Source organism: Pseudochaenichthys georgianus, chromosome 3 (assembly GCF_902827115.2).
Source record: "Pseudochaenichthys georgianus chromosome 3, fPseGeo1.2, whole genome shotgun sequence".
Classification (NCBI taxonomy): Eukaryota; Metazoa; Chordata; class Actinopteri; order Perciformes; family Channichthyidae; genus Pseudochaenichthys; species Pseudochaenichthys georgianus.
The window spans coordinates 37,459,707-37,485,576 of NC_047505.1; the positions used below are offsets into that span (position 1 = coordinate 37,459,707).

The 25,870-nt window shown below is 40.1% G+C and overlaps 3 protein-coding genes across 6 annotated transcripts in view; 1 reads left to right on the plus strand and 2 right to left on the minus strand.

Annotated features, from left to right (window-relative positions):
* The window catches only part of usp10 (ubiquitin specific peptidase 10), a 29,544-nt gene extending 26,359 nt beyond the window's left edge, over window positions 1–3,185 (minus strand). For all 4 annotated transcript variants that reach the window (XM_034111719.2, XM_034111710.2, XM_034111701.2 and 1 more), the window contains exon 1: window positions 2,896–3,185. In XM_034111719.2, coding sequence (XP_033967610.1) covers window positions 2,896–2,916 — 21 coding nt within the window. In that variant the 5' untranslated portion in view covers window positions 2,917–3,185. The remainder of the gene's footprint in view (window positions 1–2,895) is intronic.
* A 1,029-nt stretch (window positions 3,186–4,214) lies between these two features.
* marveld3 (MARVEL domain containing 3) lies at window positions 4,215–7,987 on the plus strand. The gene is made up of 4 exons (XM_034075259.1): window positions 4,215–4,295; window positions 4,803–5,068; window positions 5,216–5,316; window positions 7,213–7,987. Exons 2-4 carry the CDS (start codon window positions 4,809–4,811, stop codon window positions 7,821–7,823), a joined length of 972 nt encoding a protein of 323 aa, XP_033931150.1. The 5' UTR covers window positions 4,215–4,295; window positions 4,803–4,808; the 3' UTR covers window positions 7,824–7,987.
* A 1,907-nt stretch (window positions 7,988–9,894) lies between these two features.
* Window positions 9,895–25,870, minus strand: part of phlpp2 (PH domain and leucine rich repeat protein phosphatase 2) — a 48,283-nt gene continuing 32,307 nt past the window's right edge. Inside the window, exons 9-19 of the mRNA XM_034111744.2 lie at window positions 24,537–24,739; window positions 24,339–24,399; window positions 23,704–23,799; window positions 22,604–22,759; window positions 18,125–18,325; window positions 17,485–17,647; window positions 17,266–17,396; window positions 17,009–17,122; window positions 16,207–16,401; window positions 15,834–16,065; window positions 9,895–15,313 (exon numbers count right to left, since the gene is read on the minus strand). Coding sequence (XP_033967635.1) covers window positions 14,057–15,313; window positions 15,834–16,065; window positions 16,207–16,401; window positions 17,009–17,122; window positions 17,266–17,396; window positions 17,485–17,647; window positions 18,125–18,325; window positions 22,604–22,759; window positions 23,704–23,799; window positions 24,339–24,399; window positions 24,537–24,739 — 2,809 coding nt within the window. The 3' untranslated portion in view covers window positions 9,895–14,056. The remainder of the gene's footprint in view (window positions 15,314–15,833; window positions 16,066–16,206; window positions 16,402–17,008; window positions 17,123–17,265; window positions 17,397–17,484; window positions 17,648–18,124; window positions 18,326–22,603; window positions 22,760–23,703; window positions 23,800–24,338; window positions 24,400–24,536; window positions 24,740–25,870) is intronic.

Sequence of the window (25,870 nt, forward strand, 5' to 3'; positions counted from 1 at the left end):
CTAACCATGACAGGGATACAGCCAGCTCTACTATGCCCTTTTGCTTAAATTGGTATGCAGAGTTATTAATGGACAACTTGGCTGAGCTGGAAAAAAAGCTGCAGCGAGACTACATATAAGGTCAGACTGGTTTCTCCGGAGCATGCCTGTGCCGGCGTGATGTAGTAATAGGGTGACATGATTATTACAAAGCATCAAATACAGAGAAGTTTGAAAATGGAAGAGAATGGAATTCCTGTCATTCATTCAGCTCGAGGGCAAGTGCTTTCACAACGGCTGTAGTTGGTGATCCAGTTGAATTTGACTGTCACACTGAAATGTTTCTTATGTTTGCTGCTTTTACTGACATAAATATGGTGGCTCATAAAAGGCTCTCTGCTTTCATTGTTTGTCATCTTGTCTCAACATGATACTCAAAAAAATAATTTATTTTTGGATATTAAGTCTTGTTTATAATGCGTGTTGTAAAAGTAGGAAATGTGGCCTGTGGGTGTGGCCTGATGGAAAATAAGGGAATCTCATTAAATGTCGGGATTCATACCACTGGCACAATGAATGTGTGCAGTAAATGTAAAGACCACCTATTCATTGAGATACTTGGATTGTATGGTTACGTATGGACTTAAGTAGCATGACTAGACTACTGCTTTAGAATGTGACTTTACACTTGTGCTTTTTAGTGTGCATATGACTAAGCTGAAAAATGTAATTATAGATTTGTGTGTGCATACCTTTCCAACCGGAATACAGATTACTATCCCACTCACAGATTTATGTTTTGGCAGGACATTAGGCTGAACTAAACGGAGACAAAAAAAGGGGGAAGATGCCACCATAAGGTTCACTTGGGCAACTTATTCCTTATTACAATAAAAATAGAGGATATGGTTTACTCTGAAAACATCTCCATGTTGCATTGTTATGCTCTGGAGAGAAGATGCATGCATTGAGAATTTATTTTATTTATTTATTTATAGAAGGACCATGCATACAAAAACATTAATCTCAGCAAAGAGAAGAGATGCAATAGTGTGAAGAAGCTCCTTCTTCACACCATACTACAGTTGCATTGTTGAGCGTAATAACAAAATGTCCCCTAAATTAAATGGATCATTTGTGTTTATCGTTTTTGGAAAACAACACGTCTTTGGTTATAACATTAAGTTTACAGTTAGTTAAGGACCATCTGTTTAAAAAAAAAAGTTAGTTTTTCTATTTCTATCGGGTACTTAAAATCCTGCATTTGCCTTATTGATTGTCAAAAAAAACATAGTTATTGTTACCTAAATGTAATAATGCATGTCTTTTTCTACCTCACCTGTTTATTAACTTTTTTTTCATTAATTTGGAATTACTGTCATTTTTGACAAAAAGTCCATGTGACGGCAACACTCTTGTATAAAACTATAACAGAGAGAGTGAGCAATTAAAAAAACCTTCTGTAACACTGTAAAAATGGTTGCCAAATGGGGCAACCAGACCAAACTAAATAGTTGACATCGGTCCAAATCCGGTTGCCCCAAGAAACTGGTCAAATGGGAATGGAGAGTCCTGTTGGCGAATACTTAATTAAGGCCATTTAAAAAGGTTAAACGTATTATTCATATTATATTATGCAAGACTATGCACCATGCAAGGATAATTCAATGTCAATGGTTCCATATTATATATAATATTTAATTTCACATGCACAGACTTGACTGTTGAGGTAAGCGGTTATTCCCCTGAAACTTTCACTTTTGCTAAACAGCGAGCCAATAGAAACACTCAATTTCGAAGGCAGGAACAAGTGTGAAAGCATGGTGAATATAAGCCTATGGAAAGCTCCAGTTGTTGCGCTGTCAATTTGATCCAAATGTATCCTTAGTTTAAGTTTCATTTATATTTGTGTGGAATTATCTGTGTTAGTTCAACTTCAATTCATGCAATCAATATACACTTTAAATCTGTCATGTATCTGCATGCATAGCTACACTTCAAATCGGGCCTCCCCACATGATAGCCAACTTCCTCGGAAATGTCACCAAATTAGCCAATTTATCTTTAACCTAAAGCAACACGGAGACTCGCGGTGTAACAGCACACTAATCTGCAGTGGGGCTCATTAATGTATTTTAGTTATTTGCATATCAAATAAATATTCGCTATCAATGAAGGCCCACACTGTCGCATTTGAATGTAGCTAACTAGCTAGCGCACTGAATGCAAAGTGTTACCATACCATCTGTGCAAAGCTGTTAGCTTGCTAAGTGCTAAGAGCACGGCGAGACATCGTTACATTGTCTTACATATTAAGGGAAATTATCACACGAAAAACATCCCACAACACCGTCATTATGTTGCCTTACTGCCAGGAGCAAGAGTAATTTGACGTTATTACTCGTTATTACAATGTGCGCTAGGGGAAGGCCTGTCGCAGCACAGAGCAGGTGGGCCATGCATACACGCAGCAGTTTTCAGTGTCGCTTAGCCTTGCGAAAATAACACATGTCACTGACTGGATCTAACGTCAAAGTGTCACCAACATTAGATTAAACACTTTCATGACATTGAGCTAAACGTGTCTGTCAGAGCTGTAAAAACAGCTGCAAACAGTACTGCTGTCTCATTTGAATGAGGAGACCTAGGGCCTGTTAGCTACCATGCTGGTGGAGTTTCAATGGGGCTTAGGGGGGCATTAGCAAGCACTTTTCAGTTCTTACGTTTTCAATGACACGACAAGTCGGGTGTTTCAAATAACAACATGCAAAAGACAAATTGCTATTACAGTATGGGGACTATTTTAAGTCATACAATTGTACAAGGTAGGGGCGGCTGCGAGCCTCTAAATAACGTTATCAGGCGTGCATCAGGGGTTGTTTTGCAGGCTAACGTTAGCCAGCTAGCTTTAGCTACCTGGTTGCTGTAAGAAGCCATGCTCCCGGTGAGATTTTCTCTCCTCCGCTGACAAGATGAAAACTCTCCCGGGAAGGTGTTGAAGGTGTGTAGTGACCGTTACAGAGGATGTCCTACTTCGACGTCATTGTCATTTTCCCAACCGTGTCCTGGCAGTTGTAGGTTTTGATCCATGTAATGCATCAGCACTTCATGCTGCTCGCCTTGCCGTCACCGCCATTTCTGTCTCTTCCTCGCTTGCTAGCCAACCCAGCGCGGTCAATCGGTTGTAGTGGCAGCGTGAGCTCAAGGAATACCGTCAAACACTTCCGGTGGTGGGTTTTCTGCTGGACTTCACAATAAAAGTCGGCCTCTTTAACCATAAATAATCCCATCCTGTGATGTATCTTTAACCTGTGACTTCGATGTGTGGACAGTGGTGTGAAGTAGCTAACACCATTTACTAAGTACATTTAAGTACTGTCATTAAGTACACTTTTGAGAGACTTGTACTTTACTCGAGTATTTCAATTCTTTGCTACTTTGTAGTTCTACCACACTACAATTCAGAGATGAATTGTGCACTTTTACTCCACTTCATTCATTTAGCACCATTAGTTACTTTGCACATTTTTATCAATGATTTGAATTGTATTCAACTCTTAAATAATACTTGAGCTCCACCTGGAGTAACATTCACAAGCTACCCTGCAGCATACAATGTAACGTAAACGAGCTGCACATTGACCAGCTCTGATGCATCAACATTTATAATCAAAATATGTGATATATTATTCTGAAATGGGCCAATTTGCACAATAGATTCTTTGAGATTAAGTTTAAGTGACATTTATTTTGAAATGTATCAATGATTCGGAGGAAATCCTGAAAGTGATGCGTGGACTACTAGCGCGAGTTTCATGGTTGAAGCGTGAACCGCGTGCGCTGTGCGTTCACGTCCGGGTTGGGGCATGAATCGCAATTTTTTGGGAAGTACTGTAAACATAATTTAAACCCCTTTTAAAACAAATACACTTTCCGTTTTTTTTTATTACTCTTTTGAAAATAATTGGGTCATATAATACTTTGTTCAAACTGACAAATGTATTGAATGTAGTGGTCTGTTAATAAACAATATATAAAGTAAATACATTACATTACAGTACAGAACAATACTACATATGGGTCTACATAATTCCAACACACTGGAAAATACTATACATTGGGAACAGAAGGCTAAAACGTAACATTTGAAATACATACATGTTTTTTTAAACCCATAATGAGCTCCAAACTAATGGGCGTGGCACAGAACAGGTGAGGGGAGGAGGAGAACAACTCACACAGGAAGTTAAGACAGGTGGGCTGAGTTTTTCTCGGCATAACAGAAAACAAGATCACATTGTGCACGGAATCCAAAGGTAGGACATAATAATGTGGCTTTTTATTATTCATGAGCCCAGAAACGTTCTTAAACTACATAATAGGCTCGAAACAAGAATGAACTAAGTAAGACCTGCGCTGATATGTCGCCCTTTTTACAGAATAAGCTACCTTGTTGAAATAAAAAACGTATGCTTAAGCTACCTTGTTAAAATAAAAAACGTATGCTAATCACGTGAAAGTATGATTTAGTGTGTTTCTATTGAGTAGGCCTATGATAACATTCATGCTGCTTTACTGTCCACAGTGGCAGTTACAGAGATACAAGCCAACTATCCACTTTGTGTGTGTGTGTGTGTGTGTGTGTGTGTGTGTGTGTGTGTGTGTGTGTGTGTGTGTGTGTGTGTGTGTGTGTGTGTGTGTGTGTGTGTGTGTGTGTGTGTGTGTGTGTGTGTGTGTGTGTGTGTGTGTGTGTGTGTGTGTGTGTGTGTGTGTGTGTGTGTACAATATGATTCATATCCATAATAGTCCTCTTGTCTATGCAGAGGAAGATGCCGGAGAGGGGGAGACACCACCAGAGGAGTGAGGAGTATGATGAGTACAAGAGTAGGGACAGGGACAGGGACAGGGACTACTCTCACAATGGAGACCATGAAGACAGAGGACGCAACCAAAAGCCGAGAGACAGAGAGGAGAAAAGCTCTGCCGGTGACAGGAGGCCAAAACAAAACCGACAGAGGGACGTGACAACTGCCTCTCACAATGAGCCACCTGTTTACAGAGACCACAGCCATGAAGGACCCTCAAGACTGTAAGGGTCCGAATACTTTCAATACACTTACTGTCATGTCTTTCACACACACTTTCCGCCATCTGTGGCAGAGGGGTTTTTTTATTTACATTTTTCTGTAAAATGACATGTAGAGATATAATACATGTAATGTGTTTGTCCTTTTAGGTCCAGAGAGACTCCAGTATACCAATCTGAAGGGGAGGAGTATTATGAGCCACAACAAAAACATGCTCTTTACAATCTCAAATACATGTTAACCAGCAGAGGCAAGTATGGGATCATTTCTAAACAAACACTGTTTAAATCACTTACAAGTAGTCTGCTCATAGTGTTACAACTGGGCCTTTAATACATGGCAAGTATGGATTTCTTACTAAAAAAACGACTTAACTACCATAACCCGTATTTTATGAATATGTTTGTCTTTAGAGTTTGGCATTGATATCCTACACTTTATTTTCAGGCCTGTTAAAAATGTAGAAATGCACTGAAACCACTGCGAAGCTGTGTGCTTAGTAGTTGTTTACAAATACAGCACATTACTGTTTTAGGCTATAGCCTTATTATAATCTGAACTACAATTTGCCATATTGTATATGGAATAGGTTCTGTACTGTATTGAAGTGTATTTGAATTATAAGCGTACAGTCATTTATTTTACAGTAATTGGAAAAGCCGTTGAAACACCTGTGCTCTATTTTAAAACAGTCAATAAAACTGGTTAAATAGCAAAGCTGTCCATTTTTGGCTTTATATTAATGTTATACATATAATTTAGATGGTAATCTGCATGATAAATAAAGAAAAGGGGATTATATTTTAAATAATATTTATAATAATCATCCACTTATAGTGAATACATTTTACTATAAAATGATTTCCTTTAAAAATTCAATATCAATAATGAATGTGGTTGACAATACCAGCAAATATTGACATTTTAGTTTAATTTTATTTTCAGCTCTAGTCTTCTCATGTTGTTGTACATTGTTTAATGTCAGTATTTTGATGAAGACACTCACTTGTGGAGTACCTAAGGGTAGTTGTTTGGGACCACTTTTATTTTCTATTTTTACAAATGACCTACCATTAGTGTTAGAAAAAGCCCAAATTGTAATGTATAGATGACTCAACAATATATTATGCAGCATCGACTATAAGAGAGTTGACAAATGTTATGAATACATATCTACTACTGATATCATATATATGATATCGAAAAACTAAATCTTTATTAATAGGATCAAATCATCAATTAAAAGGTGAACCAAAATTGCAACTACATTTAAAATTGAACAGGTCAAGGAGACCCAATTGCTAGGTATAACCCTGGATCATAAATTATCTTGGTCTAAACAAATTGATAATGTTGTATGTAAAATAGAGAGGGGTGTGTCACTTGTAAAAATAATTGTAAAATATTTGCCAATAGATGTCAGTAGACAAGTTCTGGATGTGTTGGTTCTGTCACAGCTTGATTATTGTTTGGTTATATGGTCTAGTGCTGCAGAAAAAGATTTAAACAAACTACAAGCACAAAATAAGGCAGCACGATGTGCACTGCAGTGCTCCCACAGAACCAGAGTAACTGAAATGCTGGAGACACTGAAATTGTTAAGTGTCAGACAGAGGTCAATTTATATTTTGTTAAATTCTCACCACATATATTATCACAAAGGTTTATAGCGCAGTATGCTCAACATAACTATCAAACACGACATACAATAGAGGGAAGGTTTGTATTACCCAAATCTAAATCAAATATGGGACAGAAAACAGTCATGTACAGAGCCATGGTCAGCTGGAACTCTTTACCCGTCATTCAGGAACATTCTCAAGTACATTTCAAAAGGTTGCAAAATAATTATTTAAGTATTATAAAGTAAATTTGAACTGTGCCTGTGGCTATGTATGCATATATTATTATGTACACTTATTTGTATTTACTTTTGTTTGGCCTTAGGATGGCGATAATTGGATGACCATTTTAGTTTTCAATTCATACAGCACTGTAAACTGTATGAAATTATAAGCTGTTTTAATTTTGTTGTATGTATGTTTATGTATGTGTTGTGTGTGTGAGGACCCCAGGAAGAATATGCTCATGCTAGTGCTAATGAGGATCCTAATAAAGACATACATATATATTGTGTTGCTCCCAGGTATCTGCCAGCTCATGGAGGTGTTTGTGAATCTACTTCTCGTCATCTGTGCGGGGGTGCCGTACAGCAACAACGGGGGCTACAGGGACCTGGCCAGCCTGGGAGGAATCTACTATTATCACTTTGGTGGAGCCAACGCGTTCACTGGAGCCGATGCAGACCGAGTGAAGGAGCTGGACGTGCTCTTCCATCAGCTGAAGAAACCTCCGTATGTCTTCACCATGGCCTGCGGGGGGGTTATAATGTTCTACGCCTGTGTCATGCTCAGCCTGGGGATTTTCAGGATCAGTTATCGCTTCCCCCCTGTGCTGCTGGGCGAGGCTCTGCTGAACGTCCTGATCGGCCTGGGCTACATCCCCGCGCTGGCCTTCTACTTTATTAAGCTGCAGCAGACCTACAACGACCCCATCTGCACGGAGAGAGAGCAGATGTACAAGAGCAAAGGCCACAAGGGATTCGAGTGCCAGTTCCACGGTGCAGATATTGCAGGAGGTCTCTTTGCGGTGTTCGGGGTGTTTGTTTTCATCTTCGGTGCAGTGTTAGCTGTCAAGGCGTTCAGGGCAGTGAGGGAGCTGAAGAAGCAGAGGACAAATGAGGACAATAATCTATAAAACTATTCTTCTTGCCGTATTTGAACAAAAGTGGGATTGATTAGAAAATCCCTGTGACAAGAGCTTTGTCATATTAGGTGTTAATGTCAGCTTTTTTTATCCACTTTTTATATCTGACAGGAGTATTTATTTGATTTTGTAGAATACTTTCTTAATCCTAGTAATTTCCAGTTTACATGTGTATTGTTTATGTTACATTTTCTATAATAAACCATTCAAACTGTGCATTTGTATTACTCATTTCTCATTCATTTTCTGCATACCTGCAAATTAAAGGGCAAAAGAAGAGATACGCCTCAGTCAGGTTCAGTTATGGAGCAGACAGACATCAACTTACAACAAGGAATATCAGGTGTTGCCAGTTACTTTAAGAGTAATTATATAATATGTTACCCAGGAACAGTCCATTGAGTTTTCACACACTTACATACATTGTTATTGTTAAAATTGTCTTCCAGATCGAAATGATGTGCACCCCTCAGATATCTGCACTGTCAAAGTGAAGCCAAGTCTGTTGATAATAAATACTGGAGCGTGATCAAAAGCCTGTTATAGTCTGAATTGACTATTTTACAAAACCAAAGGCCTTCACCAAATGTCTCTTGAAAGGAAAATATCCAGTGCTGCAAAGCTTTCTCTGCTTTGAACATTTGACTATAGTCCAAATATATTCACATCATTTTATATGAATAAGTGATCTAATTGGTCCTCTATGGATTCTACTTTGAAGATGCAAAGTGTCTGAATTGGTTCCTCCCCAAAGACACTGCCAACAAGAAAAACAATTGATACTAGGACTTGTTGCTCAGGTTAGATTGTCTTTCCTTGTAATGTATCAACCATTATTTGAAAGTACCAGGTGTCATTCTGAGCTCCACCAAGAGATGGCAGATCTAAAGTGTTTGGGAATGTACAGTTGCAAGAAAAAGTGGACCCTTTGGAATTACCTGGATTTTTTCATAAGTTGGTCATAATATGTGTTCTGATCTTCATCTAAGTCACAACAATAGACAAACACAGTCTGCTTAAACTAATACCACACAAACAATATGTTTTCATGTTTTTATTGAACACACCATGTAAACATTCACAGTGCAGGGTGAAGGCTAAAGACTTCTTCAAGAGCTAATTGGAGTCAGGAGTCAGCCAACCTGGAGTCCAATCAATGAGACGAGATTGGAGGTGTCGGTTAAAGCTGCCCTGCCCTATAAAAAATACACACCAGTTTTGAATTTGCTATTCTTAAGAAGCATTGCCAGATGTGAACCATGCCTCGCACAAAAGAGCTCTCAGAAGACCTACGATTAAGAATTGTTGACTTGCATAAAGTTGAAAAGGGTTACAAAAGTATCTCTCAAAGCCTTGATGTTCATCAGTCCACGGTAAGACACATTGTCTATAAATGGAGAAAGTTCAGCACTGTTGCTACTCTCCCTAGGAGTGGCCGTCCTGTAAAGATGACTGCAAGAGCACAGCGCAGAATGCTCAATGAGGTGAAGAAGAATCCTAGAGTGTCAGCTAGAGACTTAAAGAACTCTCTGGCACATGCTAACATCTCTGTTGACGAATCTACGATACGTGAAACACAGAACAAGAATGGAGTTCATGGGAGGACACCACGGAGGAAGCCACTGCTGTCCAGAAAAAACATTGCTGCACGTTTGAAGTTTGCAAAAGAGCACCTGGATGTTCCACGGCACTACTGGCAAAATATTCTGTGGACAGATGAAACCAAAGTTGAGTTGTTTGGAAGGAACACACAACACTATGTGTGGAGAATCCAAAGGGTTCACATACTTTTTCTTGCAACTGTAGTTTAGACTTCAACACAAGAATCTGCTCTCTCTCTTTCTGATTCATTTCCCTGATAAGTACTCCCTCAGTGCATTAACCCTAATTTAATTTAATTGGTTCATAGTTATCAAGATTAATATATCAATGCCCTTCTGTAACATTCGGACAAAATGAAACTGTAGACATTATCTGATGCTGACCAAAAACGGTCATTTCGATATTTATTGGCATGAAATCATGACAAAAAATGTGAGCAAACCGACACTAGACAGAAAAGTTCACAGTAAAAAGATTTTATTGCTACTTGGCTTAAAGTTAATTTAAAAAAACGCTTATTTGCTCAAAACTAATGATAGCAGCATTTGAAATAAAAATGAGGAACATCTTCCAGTCTCAAAGTTCAGGGGGAGTACAGCTCTGTCTGATACACAGCTAAAGTGCTCATTGTTAGTCCTGTTCCTAAATAATACATATTTCCTGTTAACTTAATTTTAGCAATGATCTGCATGCTAAAATAAAATCCTCAAAATATTAGATATGCTCCGCTGTTTACAATTAAATCACCTTTTGTATGTACTGTATGTGATCCCTATTTAGGGCATGCTTTTTAACATTTAATTAGTACCTCTAAATAGAGTACCATAAAGAGTGATAGTTTTCTGTATAATCCCAATAACGGAGAGGGAATTTACATTTGCATGAAACAAGGAAGTACAAAAATAAACATCAGCTTCTTGGCATTGAGAAAAAAATATTCAAGCATTTCTAGAAAATAATGCACAGAAAGGAACTGAGATTAAACAATAGCTACTTTGGTCACATGGTTAACAACTGGAGCATTTTGGTTCAGTTTCATTCACCCAAACAGAATTACAGTCAATCCGTTATTCACACAGGCATGCATACACTTACTGAACATGTGCACTTGAGCTTCATTTTACAAACAGACACAGACATTTTGCAACACACAGGGAGCTTGTTAAGTTGTGCAGTGAAGAAATAATCCTTTACAGTTCAGAAATAAGAACACAGACACTGTAGCCTACTGAAACGCACATACCCTTTATTTTGGCGCACAAAAGGGGATTATTTCACTACTGGACCCCCCCCCCTCCACTAAAGAATTAAAGGGAATATCTGATGCAAATACCCTGTGCTCCTTCAACCTGTATCTACGCATACAGGCGGCATATGTACACGCACATTGAGAAGTTTACTGTTGGAACGTTATTCCAATATACCTCATGTTGGAAATGTATATTAGACAGGACAGTGGGACATGGTGTCAGCCAGGAGACAGAATAAATGCACAGTGAGTGTACACCCGTACAAAAACCTCCCCAAGGTGAAAATGGAGATCAGTGCAATGCAGTCCAAAGTAATAGAACAACACTGCCAAAGGAGGGACAGACTCAAAATATAAGAAAAGATCAACGCAACCTACACACACAATACCAAATGACACTCATCACATACATCAGTCATTATTCATTTTTAGACATATTAAGAAATATGATTCTTGTAGATTTAGGAAATGAAAATGAAGCATTTACAGTTGACACTTTGCATATTTGTAGGAGCAAATTCCCACAATTTTGTTTTAAACCTTATTAAAGTTAAATCTCTCCTCATCAAACTATCTTAACAGTTTAGTCTACCAACTGGTTTTAGATGCGGACCAATATTATTCACAATCATAATCTGTTTTATAGCTTTTATAGTTCCTCCTGTGGCAGGTTCCCCTGCAGCGTCTGTCTGTGTTTCACTGCCATCAGACCGGAGACCGATGGAATGACTGAAAATAAAGTATTAGTCCCATCATAAAATATGTTTTCCCTTACACCAGCTATTTGCTGTGGTTACCGTACTTATTATTTTAGACTAATGTTTTCATTGTTTCATGTTATTATAATGGACGAGTTTTGAATACAAAAATGTCATGTATGCTAGAGGTTAAGGAATTAATTAGTCATCCAAATATCAATATCGAATATATAATAAACAATATCTGCTTTTTTGCTCATTTACTGCCGGGAGAGGGGCCCAATAATTAATGTTTCAGTATGAGTAATGTTGGCATATACTTTAAGATAAGTAGGATCACACAGCATAACTGCATACTATGCCGTTTGTAGTCATGTTGTTGAATATATAAATATCAATCTTTGACATTTAAATGAAATGGAAAGCAAAACAATTAATAATAAAATAAGAAATGCTTGTGATATTGAAACGCACCAAGTGTGAGTGTTGTAAATGAAATGTCATTTGTCACTTTACGCTATCATCATTTCTGTTGGCTGTGTATTCTTAGACAAGAGGTGATATGTTGGACTGAGGGAAGCCACAATAATCCCAGCACACTACAGTATGTTGAACAATATCTCATATATATATATATATATATATATATACATATATATATATATATTAAACTCAAATATACATAACTCTGAAGATCACTATTTTCTGTACAAAGTGCTTTAAACCATGTGAGACAAAAACTGGCAAATTTCAAGAAAAGTTTCAAACTCACAGATCAATTAAGGCTTCATCACTGACTTATTCCTGTAGAGCAAAGAAAGGAGAGAGGGGCTGCTTTAAAAAACAACAGCTGAAGACCCCAGTCACAAACAGAACATGAGTGGGATGAAACAAAGGGCTTCTCCTCTCAAAAACACTCAGTAGTGTTTACTTTAAGGCTGAAAGGAACACAGGAAGGTCCAGCTATGGCTGTGGAATGCCAGATCTGCACCACTACAGATTCAGACTAGCAACCAAAACATAAACTTATATATTTATACACTTATAGTTTAGAAATTCTCGACATGAGCAGTCACCCAACTTTGGCCTTCTCATCACCACAACTACTTTCTCTTTTGGCACAAGGTGGGAAGGTTCAGGGACAAACTGAGGTTTCCAGGGCTCCGTAATATATACTTGATAACTCAAATAATAATAGGAATGTCGTTTTTTTACTTTCAGCTGAATTACGTAGGGCTGCTTCTACAAATATCATGAAGCCTGCTGCTGAAGCACTATTTGATTGAATGGGGGGAAATGCATTACAGACTTATAGTAAGGGACTGGACCAGTTATCTTATACTGCTGCTGCACTGATAATCATTTTTATATAAACTGTGTCATCTGAACTCTCCAGAAGCAGATCAGAATATGTAGCAATATGTGGAAAAGATAACTATATCTGACTGCAGCACATACAACATGTTTCTATGTCCCATATTTCTGCATGTAATTGTAGGGCTGTGGTTGAGACTTTGTGACATCATGTGTACGCAGAGCGGATTGTACAGACTAAAAGAAGATAGGGATTCGGTTGTGTTTACAATGTGCTAAAATGACACATCCTGAAGGTCATTTGGATGTGTTGGCAGTGTATTAGAGAGCAATGCTGAAAAAACATTTGCTGAGATGTAGAAAATGTCAATAACTGAACCTGCGGGGATGGATGTTTACACATTTAAAAAGGGTAGCAGCCTCCAAAGTTTGGATACACTAAAACATAAAATCTCAGGACCACCGATGATCATATTTAATTGGGGATAAAAAGACTGATTCTCTCAATCACTTCATGAGATTTTCGACTATCATCATCTGACTCAATTTAAATGAAACTTGTATTTGTCTGTGTCGTCTTTTAAGAAGAGCATTTGATCATGCACTGTCACAGATGATACTGTTGTAAGGGTTTGCTGTACTCTATAGAATTGATTCATCCTATTTGAAACTATTACATGTATATCGTGTGGGAAAGGAATGTTAAAAATAAATCCCAACCATAGCGCTTCTGGCAATGTAAATGCAGATATTTTGTCTTCACATCTTCTAGACTTATGTGCCTTATAAGCATTTATAGGGTCTGGTTTCCTCTGTAAGCCACAGGAAGAGGAGGAGAGCAGACGAGGTGCCATGCTGGTCTCTTGGAGACTCTGTCCCTCCTCCAAAAAGACACCATCCCCAAACACAGCCTGGAGGTGTGTATTCTGCAGTAGGCACTTTTTTCAAGTTTCAGTCTCAGGGTTCTCTCCAGGACATGAGAGACCACAAGCCCATGGAGAGGAGATTTGACCTCACTGAACACAATCTCCCATACACACTCTCTAGATTGCTTGCTTTCCGAGTAAAGGGAAATGTTGCTGACATATTTGAACATGAGGTTTTCCATCTCAAGTCTTTTGGTCAATGATAGCCAGCCATCCTCTTCACAACGTCATGTTATGAACTTGGATTTTGGTCGTCCCTATTTCTTGACTCACACCGAGCACTTGACCCCACAGTTTTGTCCTCACAAAAGATCTGAATGGCAACTTGAATTGGAATGTCTCCCACGTATGAGAAAGATCTCCGCTTCTTCACTGGAATGGCACTATCACATTACCCCAGCCACATGGCGCTGTGCTGTCCCCCCCCCCCCCCCTCTAGAGGGCGGTATCGTAGACTTCCTGCTGTAGGATGGAGACTGGGCCTGGACCTGGGACCAGGTTGGAGGCAAATGCAGGGGGGTGTGGATGATCCCACACGGGGTCTTTTAAGGAAGGAGGTATGGAGGGTAAGGGGGGGGCTGAGACCAGGGGGCTCTGGCCTCTCAGCTGCTCTCTGACTTCCTGCTCCAGACTGGGAGGCACGATGAGCTGATCCTCGGGGTCCTGCTGTGCCGGCGCAGTGAAGTAGCCAGATTTCTTCTTCGGAGCCTCAAGGGCCACCTCAATGAGATTATGACTGTCCTCAGGGGCCACCACAGAGCCATTGGACAGCTTCTTCCCAAACAGGCTGGAGGTAGAAGGAGACTTTTTGAGGTCTGCGATCTCTCTCCCACACACTGCCAGCAGGCAGCCGTTTGTAGCAGAAACCACGACGCTGTTCTGTCTGCGCGTTTTACCGTTAGGATAGTCAGAGCTCTGCTTTTCAAGGTCGAAGTCTTTGGAGCGTAGTTGGAAAGCACAGCAGTGAATGTCTACCTCCACCTCCAGCTTGCTGCCATTAGAGATGACACCCTCCAGCGGAGCTTCGTCATCGCTGTCCAAGCCGTTGTCGGAGCGGTTGCTAGAGAACGTGGCACAGGAGGGCTGCCGCTGGAACAGGTGGGCCCCCGCCCCGACGGAGCCTGGCACCATGATCCCACACAGGGTGGTGGCAGGGTGCAGGCTGCAGCGTCTCTCTGGGCGGGGTGCAGGGCCAGGGGGCGGGTGCTCGTCTGAAGCTGTGGACCCCGCCTCGCTGCCCACCTCTGAGGCTGATGTCTCACTGTTGAACTCCGAAATCAGACCGCTGCTGGAGGAAATAGTGGCTGGGTCAGTGGGACCTGGGGTCACAGGCACAGAGGCGGGAGGGGGGCCCCGTGCTTCAGCAGTCAAAATGGGTGGCTCACAGGTGCAGTTGTCCTGACTGATGTGCAGGGATATTACTGCAGCCCCGATGTTGTCTTTGCAGCCATAGCTCTGAGCGAGTGAGCACAGCTTCTTGGCAGCAGCGCGAGGATCCCGCACAGCCTGTACCGTGCACACGGCCTCCTGGTAGGACACTCGCTCAAACAGCGCTCGATTCCCCAAGATCAAGAACTCATCCCGGGAACAGAGAGGCTCAGTGTGCACCCAGGGCTTTGGGACCACCCAGGGAGACAGGTAAGAGCAGCCCAGCAGCCGAGAGCAGCATGTCACTCCACTCACTTTGTTATCCTATAAGACAGAAGGCCGTTAGAGTTGGATTTGAGTGTATAGCTTCCAGAAATATAAAACTCTGAATATGGGGGATGAGACGATAAAGGTTTTTATTAAAGATCTATGGAATGAAAATTACAATTACTTACATGAATGTCCTTGCAGTTACTTAAAAGGCTGTCTAGCTCGCTTAAATGGTATAAGTTAAAAATAGAGCATGATTAAAATAAACAAAAATAATAAGGTAAGAAAAAAGAGAATGAATAAATGTTCCGAATTATTTTATTCACTTATCCTGTTTTATAATATATATACATACTATGGTCAAGTATGTTTTAGTGAGATTTCAAACGTTTTAAGCATAATTTGATGATTATTGGGATGATGGTGTGAATCGCGATCATTTTGGCCGCGATAACCCTTACATACAATTTCCATAAAGTCCCATGCCTGATGCACGTTAACACTAGATAATACGTTCTACATTATGGCTTTAGCTTGAAAGCAGAAACCAACATACTTCGAATCTGTGCGTTACCTCGGTTATAATGGCTTTACTGAGTTTGACTCTCTCCATCTCCTCCGTGCAGTTCTCCAGACTGTAAACCTTAGAGAGAGGAACAGGCCGGCCGTCCCGGCACAGCACGGCCTGGCAGGAGCCCACATTGGCCACGGTGAGGCTGAAGTGGCCCCCGGGATCTGAAGGCTCGTGGTGAATGTAACACAGCAACGCAGAGGCACCCAGTTTCTGGCCAGCCATTCCTAGTTTCCTGTCCAATACAAAAACAAACAAAGCTGTTGATAAAACTCTGTTGAAGACTACAAACAAATCAGTAGTAGTGCAAGTATCTCTCTCTCCATCTGTTTATTTACATTAATAGAGAATAATGACATTAAATAATCTGTTTTACCTGTGTGAGGTGATGAAAGTGTTGCACATATACACATTGTCTATAATTGAGTGCTGCAGTTCCTCGCACAGCACATCTCCCATGGTGCACTGCAGCAGCCGAGGCACTTCCTCATTGCGGTCTCCGTCAAAGATGCCGTAGCACGCTTCCACACCGTCTCCAAAGCGGTCTACAGCCAGCACAGACACACACAGCCTGCCCCACACAGGAGATCCACGTCAACAAACAGATGACTCAGCACCTCCCGTCAGAGGGAAGCCTCATACATACTTCAGCATGCCACACCGCAGCTCTGTGTCAAGGGGTGACAGCCGATAAGAGACACTGCTGTGGGGGCCCCTGTGGTGGCCGTGAGCCCGGAGCCAGGCACACCTGACTCTACACACTGATGCATTTTACAGAGGGTAAATGAACTGAACTCAGGCTCTGCTGAACCAGCTACTCTGCCCTGATGTCAGTGCTAGGTGTGAGACAACGATTCAGATTGTGACTCACTGGGAGACACCTGTTTACTAGTGAGTCATGTGCATACAGACAGATATTACAACATTATATCTAATGCTACAAAATCAGATTAAAAAAAACGATTAAATACTTTACAGCCGAGGACACCAAGTAAAGCTGGCTACTTTATTTAAACTAAAAGATACTGAATGATAATACAATCATTTTTTTAATTATAACTACTCATGCAGCAATTTAATTTATTTGTAAATGAGGCTTTGGATAGATACTGTCAGCAGTTGAGGACATTTTGGTTATCTATATTTACAAACACACAGAAAAACGAAGCGGTACTCACTTGTTTCTTTGGCCACTCATTTCAGAGAAGCCGTGGTTCCATGGAGTGGAGGTACTCTGCGAGTCTGCTGCTGTTGTGGTGGATTTCTGGTCTAACTTCAGGGTGGTGATGTGACTATGAAGGAGAAGAAATGTACTCAAAGAGATATATATTTCACACATGCATGCTGTCATATTCCTCCAGTTTGAGTCCAGACAGCTCCAGAATCTGATACTTGTATTGAACCATTTCAGACTAATCAGGGGTTTATGACTCACCTGAACAGGTTGAGGGTCTTGTGTTCCAGCATCAGGCTGCTGTTTCCTGTCAGGTCCAGCTCCTGCAGAGTGGCAGGCAGCGAGTCGGGCAGCTGGATCTCCGTCAGCTCATTACAGCTGACATCTACAAGCTACACACGTACAAAACACACAGGAGCTGACACAAGCTGATCATAATCATACACAAACTGGTCAGGCAAATAAAAACAGGAGTCTGACCTTGATCTCAGGCAGGTTGAGGATCTCTGGGAAGACGGTGATGTGGTTGGAGTGTGCGATGAGGGTGTGCAGTCTCTTACAGCTGGACACAGTGGAGGGGATGGTCTTCAGCTTGTTGCCACTCAGATTTAGCTCCTCCAGCAGCTCCAGCTTGCTCAGCTTACTAAAGACACACACAAATCACAGTGACATAATCCACAGTTAACAAGTGGAATACAAAATATAGATTATTCTGATTGACATCAAAGCAGAGATGCACTGAAGGTTGTTGTGGAAGTTGTTTAGCAATAATGAAGTAGACATAAAGCTTGCAGTCCAAGCAGTGGAGGGAATACATTGAATGTATTTCTATAAAGAAGAAAAACATGTTAGATAATCAACTGCAGTTCATTTTAAGTCGGAAATTAACATTCCACTTTGTTTTTAGATTTGTTTTAGGGAGAGAGGGTCGTGTACTTTGTTGCAGTTATAGAGAAATTCTACTTATACATCTATTGTTTGAATACTATCATACAATAGAATTTCAAATCTCTATGAATGTTTGTGTTTGCTGTCAATTATAGTTCTCAGGAAGAACAACGTTTTGAAAAAATGGGAATCAGCAGATCAAAGGTTAAACAAATCTAAATTGGTAATGCACCTGGCGGGGAAGGAGAGCAGCTGGTTGTAGGCGATGTGAAGGACCCGCAGGTTCTGGTGTCCCACCAGCAGAGCACCGCAGTTCTCGTTCAGGTTGTTCCGCGTCAGGTAGAGCTCCTGCAGGGTGCTGAGGCTCTCCTCTGATGGGCTGCTGGGAGGAATACTGTCCAGGGCATTGGCTGACACATTTAAGTATTTTAAGCTGTGAGGGAAGACAAATAAACACAACAGATATACGAGTTTGAAAACATGAATACAGATATCTACCCTGCCTATTTTATTACAGCTGATGAGGGCATCCAAATACTGTGTGCTCTTGATCAACTAAACATTTGAGTGGTCTGAGCCAAGACATTTTTGTATTGACATGTAATTTATGTCCTGGGTTCAGGGAAGTATACATGTACCAAATAATACAAATAATCATCAACAAACAAAATAGGAGCCCCTTTCGCTCTCCATGATTCGCCAATTGCATAGTGTTTACAAAGAGCAAAACATCCCTTGGCAGAATAAATTTGTGTCACTTCTTTTTCTTTTCACAATAATAAATAATATGAGACCCTCTCACTGCACTCCACAAGGGAAAACTCCCCAAAGAAAACCCAACAATTAATGGGGAGAAATGTAAGAAACCTTGGGGAGAGCAACAGAGGAGGAAACCCTCTATTTTGTCTCAATATGTAAATAGACCCCAAGGCAGTCGGGGTCTATTTACATATAAACATTTTTGGAGAGCTTAACAACTGGCTGAGCTCTCTGAAATGTCCATTCTTATTCTGATTGTACTGAAGAGGATAATTCTATAGCCGGACCGTTAATGTATCACTGCGAGTGGAGCCTTGATTTACATACTGTTGAACCTGCACCAAGAGGAGGGACAGTTATATGAGCTGCGCTGGTTCTTATGTAATTGATGTTGTTAAGTCCTTACTGTGATAAAACCTGTCCTTCTGACGCACGAAGGAGTGAACCATTTCACGTTCTTGTTTTAAAACCGAGTCACACATTATTAAAGTGCAATGACATCTCTGCGGCCCATACAGCTCACAAGGACAGATACAGGACAACATTCCTGCATACTGGGGGGGTTTTGGCGCAGTGGAGCGTTGGTCATCAGATCAGGCCGTTGTGTCCTTGGGCAAGACACTTTACCCGCATTTGCTCCTGTGGGTAATGTCCGCAGTAATGACTCTTACATGTCTAATATGTGTAATGTGTACTTGTAAAGCGCTTTGAGCACCTACTAAAAAAAATGTAATGCATTATTATTTATTATTATTATACTGCAATAACACTTTATAACAAAATCACCCCAGGCTGGCAGAGAACTCACAGCTCCATAGTTCCTCTTCTGTTAACTGAACTTATACATTCACACTGTACATTTATATTTAATTTAACATGCCATTCTTACACTAAATGTAAATAATATCCTACTTGCAGGGACGTGCACAGGTACGGGCTAATGTTGCCCGGGTCACGGCCCTTTTGAACTTTTTGGCTCTGGAGAGAGCGAAAGTCTTTTTTTTCTGTTGTGGCCGAATAAACATGATAAGCCCACAATTAGTATTGTTGAGTCTCGCTGCGATAAAACACACCTTGTCAGCGCTGTCATCTGCCCCCAGTCACGTGACTTTGTTTACAATCTGACAGCTGAAAGCAAAGGAAAGCCCTCCGAGTCCGGTCCGGCCTCATGGCTATGGTTATCATGTGCCTGCCTGGCTTTGGTGGCCAATCCTCGGGTCAATCTGTCCCCGGAAATGTTCCCGTTTTTAAATATGCTTAAATTGATTTAGAGTTTTCTCATGGCAGTTAGAGTATAGGGGACAAACCAGGGACTTTACTTCCTCTTGACACCGTCGGCTATTTACAAAAAAAACCACCTAAATATACTTGTTATTGTGTTTCTGTCTTTCTGTGTCTTTTCATCTGCTCCGTAAACTCCCTCTCTCTCTTTTCTTGATCGCCCTCTCTCACATACTGGAGAACACTTCACCGTCCCGCTTCATTGTAGGATTTCTGCCATGTCTCTACTTTAGTTTGACCATCTCTGTTATTAAGTTATGGAATACTAAACACATAAGTAATTAGATACCTTACCGTTACTGCGCTCATAATGAATGATAAGAATAAGAATAATGCGTATTGAACAGGTTTAATCAATTAGTGATATTATTTAAGCACAGCAGTTACAATGGTCAAACTACATTAAAACAGAATTGTCCGCATTTTATCTTTAATAGTTAGTAACATTAGATATGTTAATGAGACCGCAAACAATTTTTTCCCCTGGTTTTCATTTTTTTTATAAAAAGTTCTTACGTTTTCAGGGGGGTCGGCCCTTTTTCTGGTTTAGAAAAATAGCCCCTCCAAATGTCTGTGCACGTCCCTGCCTACTTGTATATTGTGTTAGCTGTAATTTAGCCCGTCAATAGTGTTTTATTTGTCCGAGATTTTATAGATTTTTACCTTCACGGTATCTTTTATATTTTCACTTTTTTATTTCTGTTTTATCTTCTATCTTGAGATGTTTATATTTTATAATTGTTTATTTTCTAATCTTTTTTTATTTCTAATTATGTGAAATACTTAGTTTTACATGCTGCTGCAATGAAAATATTTCCCAATGTGGGATTAATAAAGTATATCTTGTCTTGTATTTAAATTACAAAACTGTTGACACCTCAGTGGCCTTTTGGCCCATAGGAATGATGTTCCTTATAAAGACATCAACATAGTTTCTATAGAGATACTGTATATTGCTTCCATCATGTGTGTCACTACTTTGCCTTGTAAGCTGTGCAGCTCTTAGACAATATGTCAGTACAACCCATCAAGCACGAAGCATTCACTGCCATCACGTCTCAGCATTAGAGACAGTAAAGTACATTAAGGCATTTGAGCTGCTAATGGGTGTTAAGTGATTTACCACACAGGAAATAGGAAGGCAATTTAAGCTCCAGTTACGTTTTCAATGCTCCGTTGATCTTGACCCCAATCCCTACATAACATCTATACCTTATCCACAAAACTAAGAGCTGCGACACAATAACTGTCAAGTGCATCAAAACAGGTTAACACACTGCAGCAGACTGTTTTCGAGCAGAGTAAACAGCTACGGGAGGACACAAGTAATATTATAACTTCAATCTAAAAACGAATTCAGGCGACCTTTCACCTCCACTTAATTAAATGCATGGTTGCAAGATAAAAATGTGAGTTAATTGATTTAGATAAACATTTTAAGTTGCAAACATTATAAGTTGTGTTGACGTAATAATGTTGGTAATTACATCAACTTAATATTGTGTGTCATTTGAACTCTGATTTCTGCGTTAATTGACTTAAAACAAAATTCAAGTTGTAGTTAGTAATGCAATTGGCTTGATAACTGTTGATAACTGTTGATAATTGTTCTACACCTTGAGTTAAGGATTTCAAGTCCACTCCAACTTAACATGCCTGGACAAGTTCCGACAGTTAAGACAAATAGAAATATACAAAGGACATTTTAAGGTGAGTGTCATCTTTTGTCATTCAAATACAGTAGATAGCCTTGTAGTTGCACTGTATAGGCAAATTGCTGTGTGCCCATTTCCCATGGTAATATGGCTAATGTGTTTATTTATTATTTGTGGGGCAATTTAAATGTGTTATTTATCTTTTTTCTCAAGATTTAAATGAAGCTCAGCGCAAGTTCTTTCAGGAAGACTGGGTGTATCTACATTCACTCCACAGCTGCATATAATCAGCTCATCACAGGCGTTCTCTTTAACCTATTACATTTCACCTCATTCTCCAGCAGCCAATCACTGTGCTGCAGCCAAACTATAAAATGGTTCTCCTCTCTCCTGCAGTCAGCTGTGATTTCAGGTGTTCATGCACCTTATCATATGGCATGTGTCAATAAATGTTCAAACTAAATGAATTATCTCCTGATTGAAACATCATGTGTTGAAATAAACAACTGCAGTTCAAAATAAAAAGTGAATTGCCTAATATTTTTGTTGTGGAATCAATTAATTTCTTTCTTTAAAGGCAAAAACATGAAAAAGCTAAGAAAAAAAACTATTGAATACAATATATGGAGCAACTTCATTTATAAATGGTTGTCAACTTAAAAACGTGTGTTCACAATGATGGTAATTAAGTACATACAACTTAAAATTACATTTAAATCATACGGTAAAACAAGTTGGAACAATTTGATCTTTGGAGTAATCAACTTCAAAACTTGTGTTTATAATACCAATTATTAAGTAAGTGGTAATTAAAAACACCTCTGATTGTAGAGGAAAAGCCTTCTCCCCTAACTCAAATAACTTTGTTGCTTTAAGACAATTTAATTAGAAGTTTTAACTCAATAAAGATCGATGCAAACTGTTGCCTTGATTTTCTTTGTTGAGCCAAGGCATTTGTTTTTAGAGTGTAGTCAGAATGAAATGGTTCAAAGAGAAGAGAGGGTTAACAGACTCACTTTAAGGCCTTGGAAAAGAGGCTCTCAGGGAGCTCGGCTAGTTTGTTATGCTGGAGGTCCAGGGCTTCCAGAGGGATGTGGTCAAGTAGGTCAGGCACTCTCTGCAAACGATTGTTCCCCGCCAGCAGCTTTCTCAAACTCAAGCTGTTGAGCAGTCTGTTGGAGGCCAGAAGAGACATTAGAGAGCCAGATTAAGACGAGAAAAAAAGAACAGACCAAAAAAAGGCAACAAGCTAAAGAACATGGCCCTCCGCTGCAGACTCCACTGCTTGCTGCGGGGAATTGTGAGGAATGCGATTCTATGCTAACTAATCCATCAATGACCTTTTCAGCTTGGCTTTTTATTCACTCCTGAAACATCACAGAAGTCATAAGCTGCTACAGTGGATGGAGGAATATTATCTCTTATGCAAAAGCTTTGCTGATGTCTCATTCAAATGCGAGTGATGAGTATTGAGGGCTGGCAGCAAAAGATGGGCAAGAACTATTTAACAGTTGCAGCTAAAAAGACACAGATACTCTCTTACATAAAGAGACTGATGTCAGCAGTTTTTTTCTGCCTTATTCTTTGTATGGTTCATCTATAACTATCTATATGTCTGGCAGTGGCTCAGTCAGTAGGGGCTTGGACTGGGAGCTGTAGGGTTGCCGGTTCAAGTCCCTGATCAGACCTAAAATATGGAGTGTGGACTGCTACTTGGAGAGGTCCCAGTTCACCTCCTGCCCTGCCATGGTGCCCTTGAGCAAGGCACCGGACAACCCCCTTCCCCCCTCACTCCCATTGCTCTCCGGGCGCTGTGCAATAGCTGCCCACTGCTTCTACTACTAGACTCCTGGTACTAGGATGGGTTAAAAGCAGAGAACACATTTCACTGAGTGCTCTGAATGTGAGACCGTTAAAGAGTGTTTCATCCCTCCCAATTCTATTCTATTATGCTAAATAAGGACATCATGCAAACGCAGCCAGAAGTGGCTTTCTTATTTTGGAAACAAGAGCATCTGTTTATTATTAGAGGCTGAATGTATTAAAATTATGCAAAATGAAAGATAATGTTTTAGCAGAAAAGGTTGGGAGTCAGTGCCAGAATAAGGTCACTAACCTAGAAGGCAAATCCGACAGCAGGTTGTGTGTGACGTCCAGCATCTCAACCTTTCCGCAGTCACACACCCAGTCTGGAAGGTACTCCAAAAGGTTCCTGTCTCAACACACACACAGTCACACACATAGAAAGACACACACACAAACACTCAAACTGAGCTGAGTTGGCATTTTGCTTTAAATAATACAAATGAGTACACATTTTGAAACTGAGGTAAATAGAAGGCTAAAATAAAAGTCTAACTATATTTTCAAGTCAGTACTGGAGCCTGATTAGAAGACGTTTTGCAGATGTGTCTTACACTCGCATGTAGTTTAACAACACAAGATATATGATTTATTCCCTGACAAACTGCAATGTTTACTGTGTAGAATCAGGCGGCCTGAATCCAGCAGGTTATTATGAACATTTATCAAAATATAAATGGGAATTAGAAATAGGATGTTCACATTTTCAATTTTTGTACTGATTCAGCCTGAAAGGCATCCATCCAAGTTAACTCCACTCTAGAGATTCTACAGAATATTTGCTTTCTTGTGCCAGGATTATCAAATTGAGTATTCTTTTTTAAAGTCTCTTCAAATATCTGTAAAACAGAAACCATGGTCCATTTCTTATTTCCAGGCAGAACTCACTGTGATAGGTCCATGTGTGTCAGCTGGTTAGGGACTGGATAGATGTTGACAGTCGTAAGGTCTGTGGACAGATGGAAGCCGCAATTAGCACCTGAACATCTGGCCTGTTCATATATGTGTTTATATGATGAGCGTATCACTAGGGACAAGGGCCTGCACACTCAGACAGTGAGGCTGCTGATGCTCGGTTTGACTCACGGTTGCTGCCGGCATGGAGCATGCGCAGAGTGGAGCCGCTGAGTGTGAGCGTCCCCAGCTGGTTGCGCTCGCAGTGCAGAGTCTCCAGGTTGCAGATGGAGCTCAGGTCTAGTGAGTCCAAGCGATTGTCACGTAAGTCCAGCTGGGTCACCTGGTTCACTGCCTCTGGACTCTCACTATTCACCCACAGAAGCCCATTCAAACTGCATTTAGGGAGCACAAAAGATGAAATATCAGTGGTTGTTCTTACAGAAGTAGCGTAACATCAAATACAATGAAAAAAGTCTGAAATGTCGACATGCTGAAGTTAGAATACTGGTAGAGTGGTTTTTAGCAGTTGCTTGTTTAGTTAACAGTGAAAGATTATCAACATACCTCACTGGGAACATTTCAGCACAATTGTAGAATATAGAAATGTATAATAGTATTAAATGTCTCTAAATCTAAAATCTGGATTATGAAACTGCAGTTTCACCTTTGACTAGAGTAAAGGGGTATTATGGGACTTTTCTAAAGTCTTATACTGTGAGGGGCATGCGGGAACAAATAATAGTACTGTATATTGTAGCAATCTTTAAGGTCAACCAATGTGAATTTAAAAACAGTAGATAAAACTGATTTTAAATGCATCAATCCCTCAGGTTTCATTATGCCATAATTTGAGTTAGTTAAAAGACAAACACAATAAACTGCCTTTGTTTCTCTTGGGAATAACTTTTATTTATTTTTTGTCAGACCTTTCAACTCATATTTAACATATTACCTATGTTGACAAAGTTAACAACAAAAAGTTAAACAATATCTAAGTTAAGTTTCGGTGAGGCCCTGTGCTGGGATCCAGACTCTCCCTGACTCATCCAACCTGTTAATAAACAATTCCTCTTTGTTCACGAGTGCTGCCATACACGCTGTACCTTGCACTCAAAAATATAGTCTGTCATTGTCAAACGGAAGCTTAACTTCCAAGGTTGAATTATTAGCTGCCTTGCTGTGGGTGGGACAGTGGGATCCTCCGACGTGTCGGAAAATCAATGAGTAAAGCTTTGCTATCCCTCATTACTCAAGCAAGACAAAATTCATAGCTCTTCCTGTGTGCTGAGAGGGCAACACATCTGTATGACTGATGTTCTAGGCAGCTCCCAGGTGTGAAGCAGGGCAGTGCAGAAAATAAACATTTGTGCTCAGTAAACCTGGCATCTAAAAATAAATGTTTAATATTAAAACAAGAAGTAATGCTTAGATTAGTGGTGAAGAAAGGAGGAAAGGCTAAAGGTCAGACTAGTGTATTGTGATTTGTGCTTCTGTCAATGCCAGAGGAGGAAATAAAAAATATT

What these genes read in the sequence shown, in the direction of transcription:
- marveld3 (XM_034075259.1), top strand. Translation starts at nt 4,809, where the DNA reads ATGCCGGAGAGGGGGAGACACCACCAGAGGAGTGAGGAGTATGATGAG. An exon ending in CATGAAGGACCCTCAAGACT is followed by an intron (nt 5,069 to 5,215) that starts GTAAGGGTCCGA and finishes TTGTCCTTTTAG; the next exon opens with GTCCAGAGAGACTCCAGTAT. An exon ending in ATACATGTTAACCAGCAGAG is followed by an intron (nt 5,317 to 7,212) that starts GCAAGTATGGGA and finishes TGTTGCTCCCAG; the next exon opens with GTATCTGCCAGCTCATGGAG.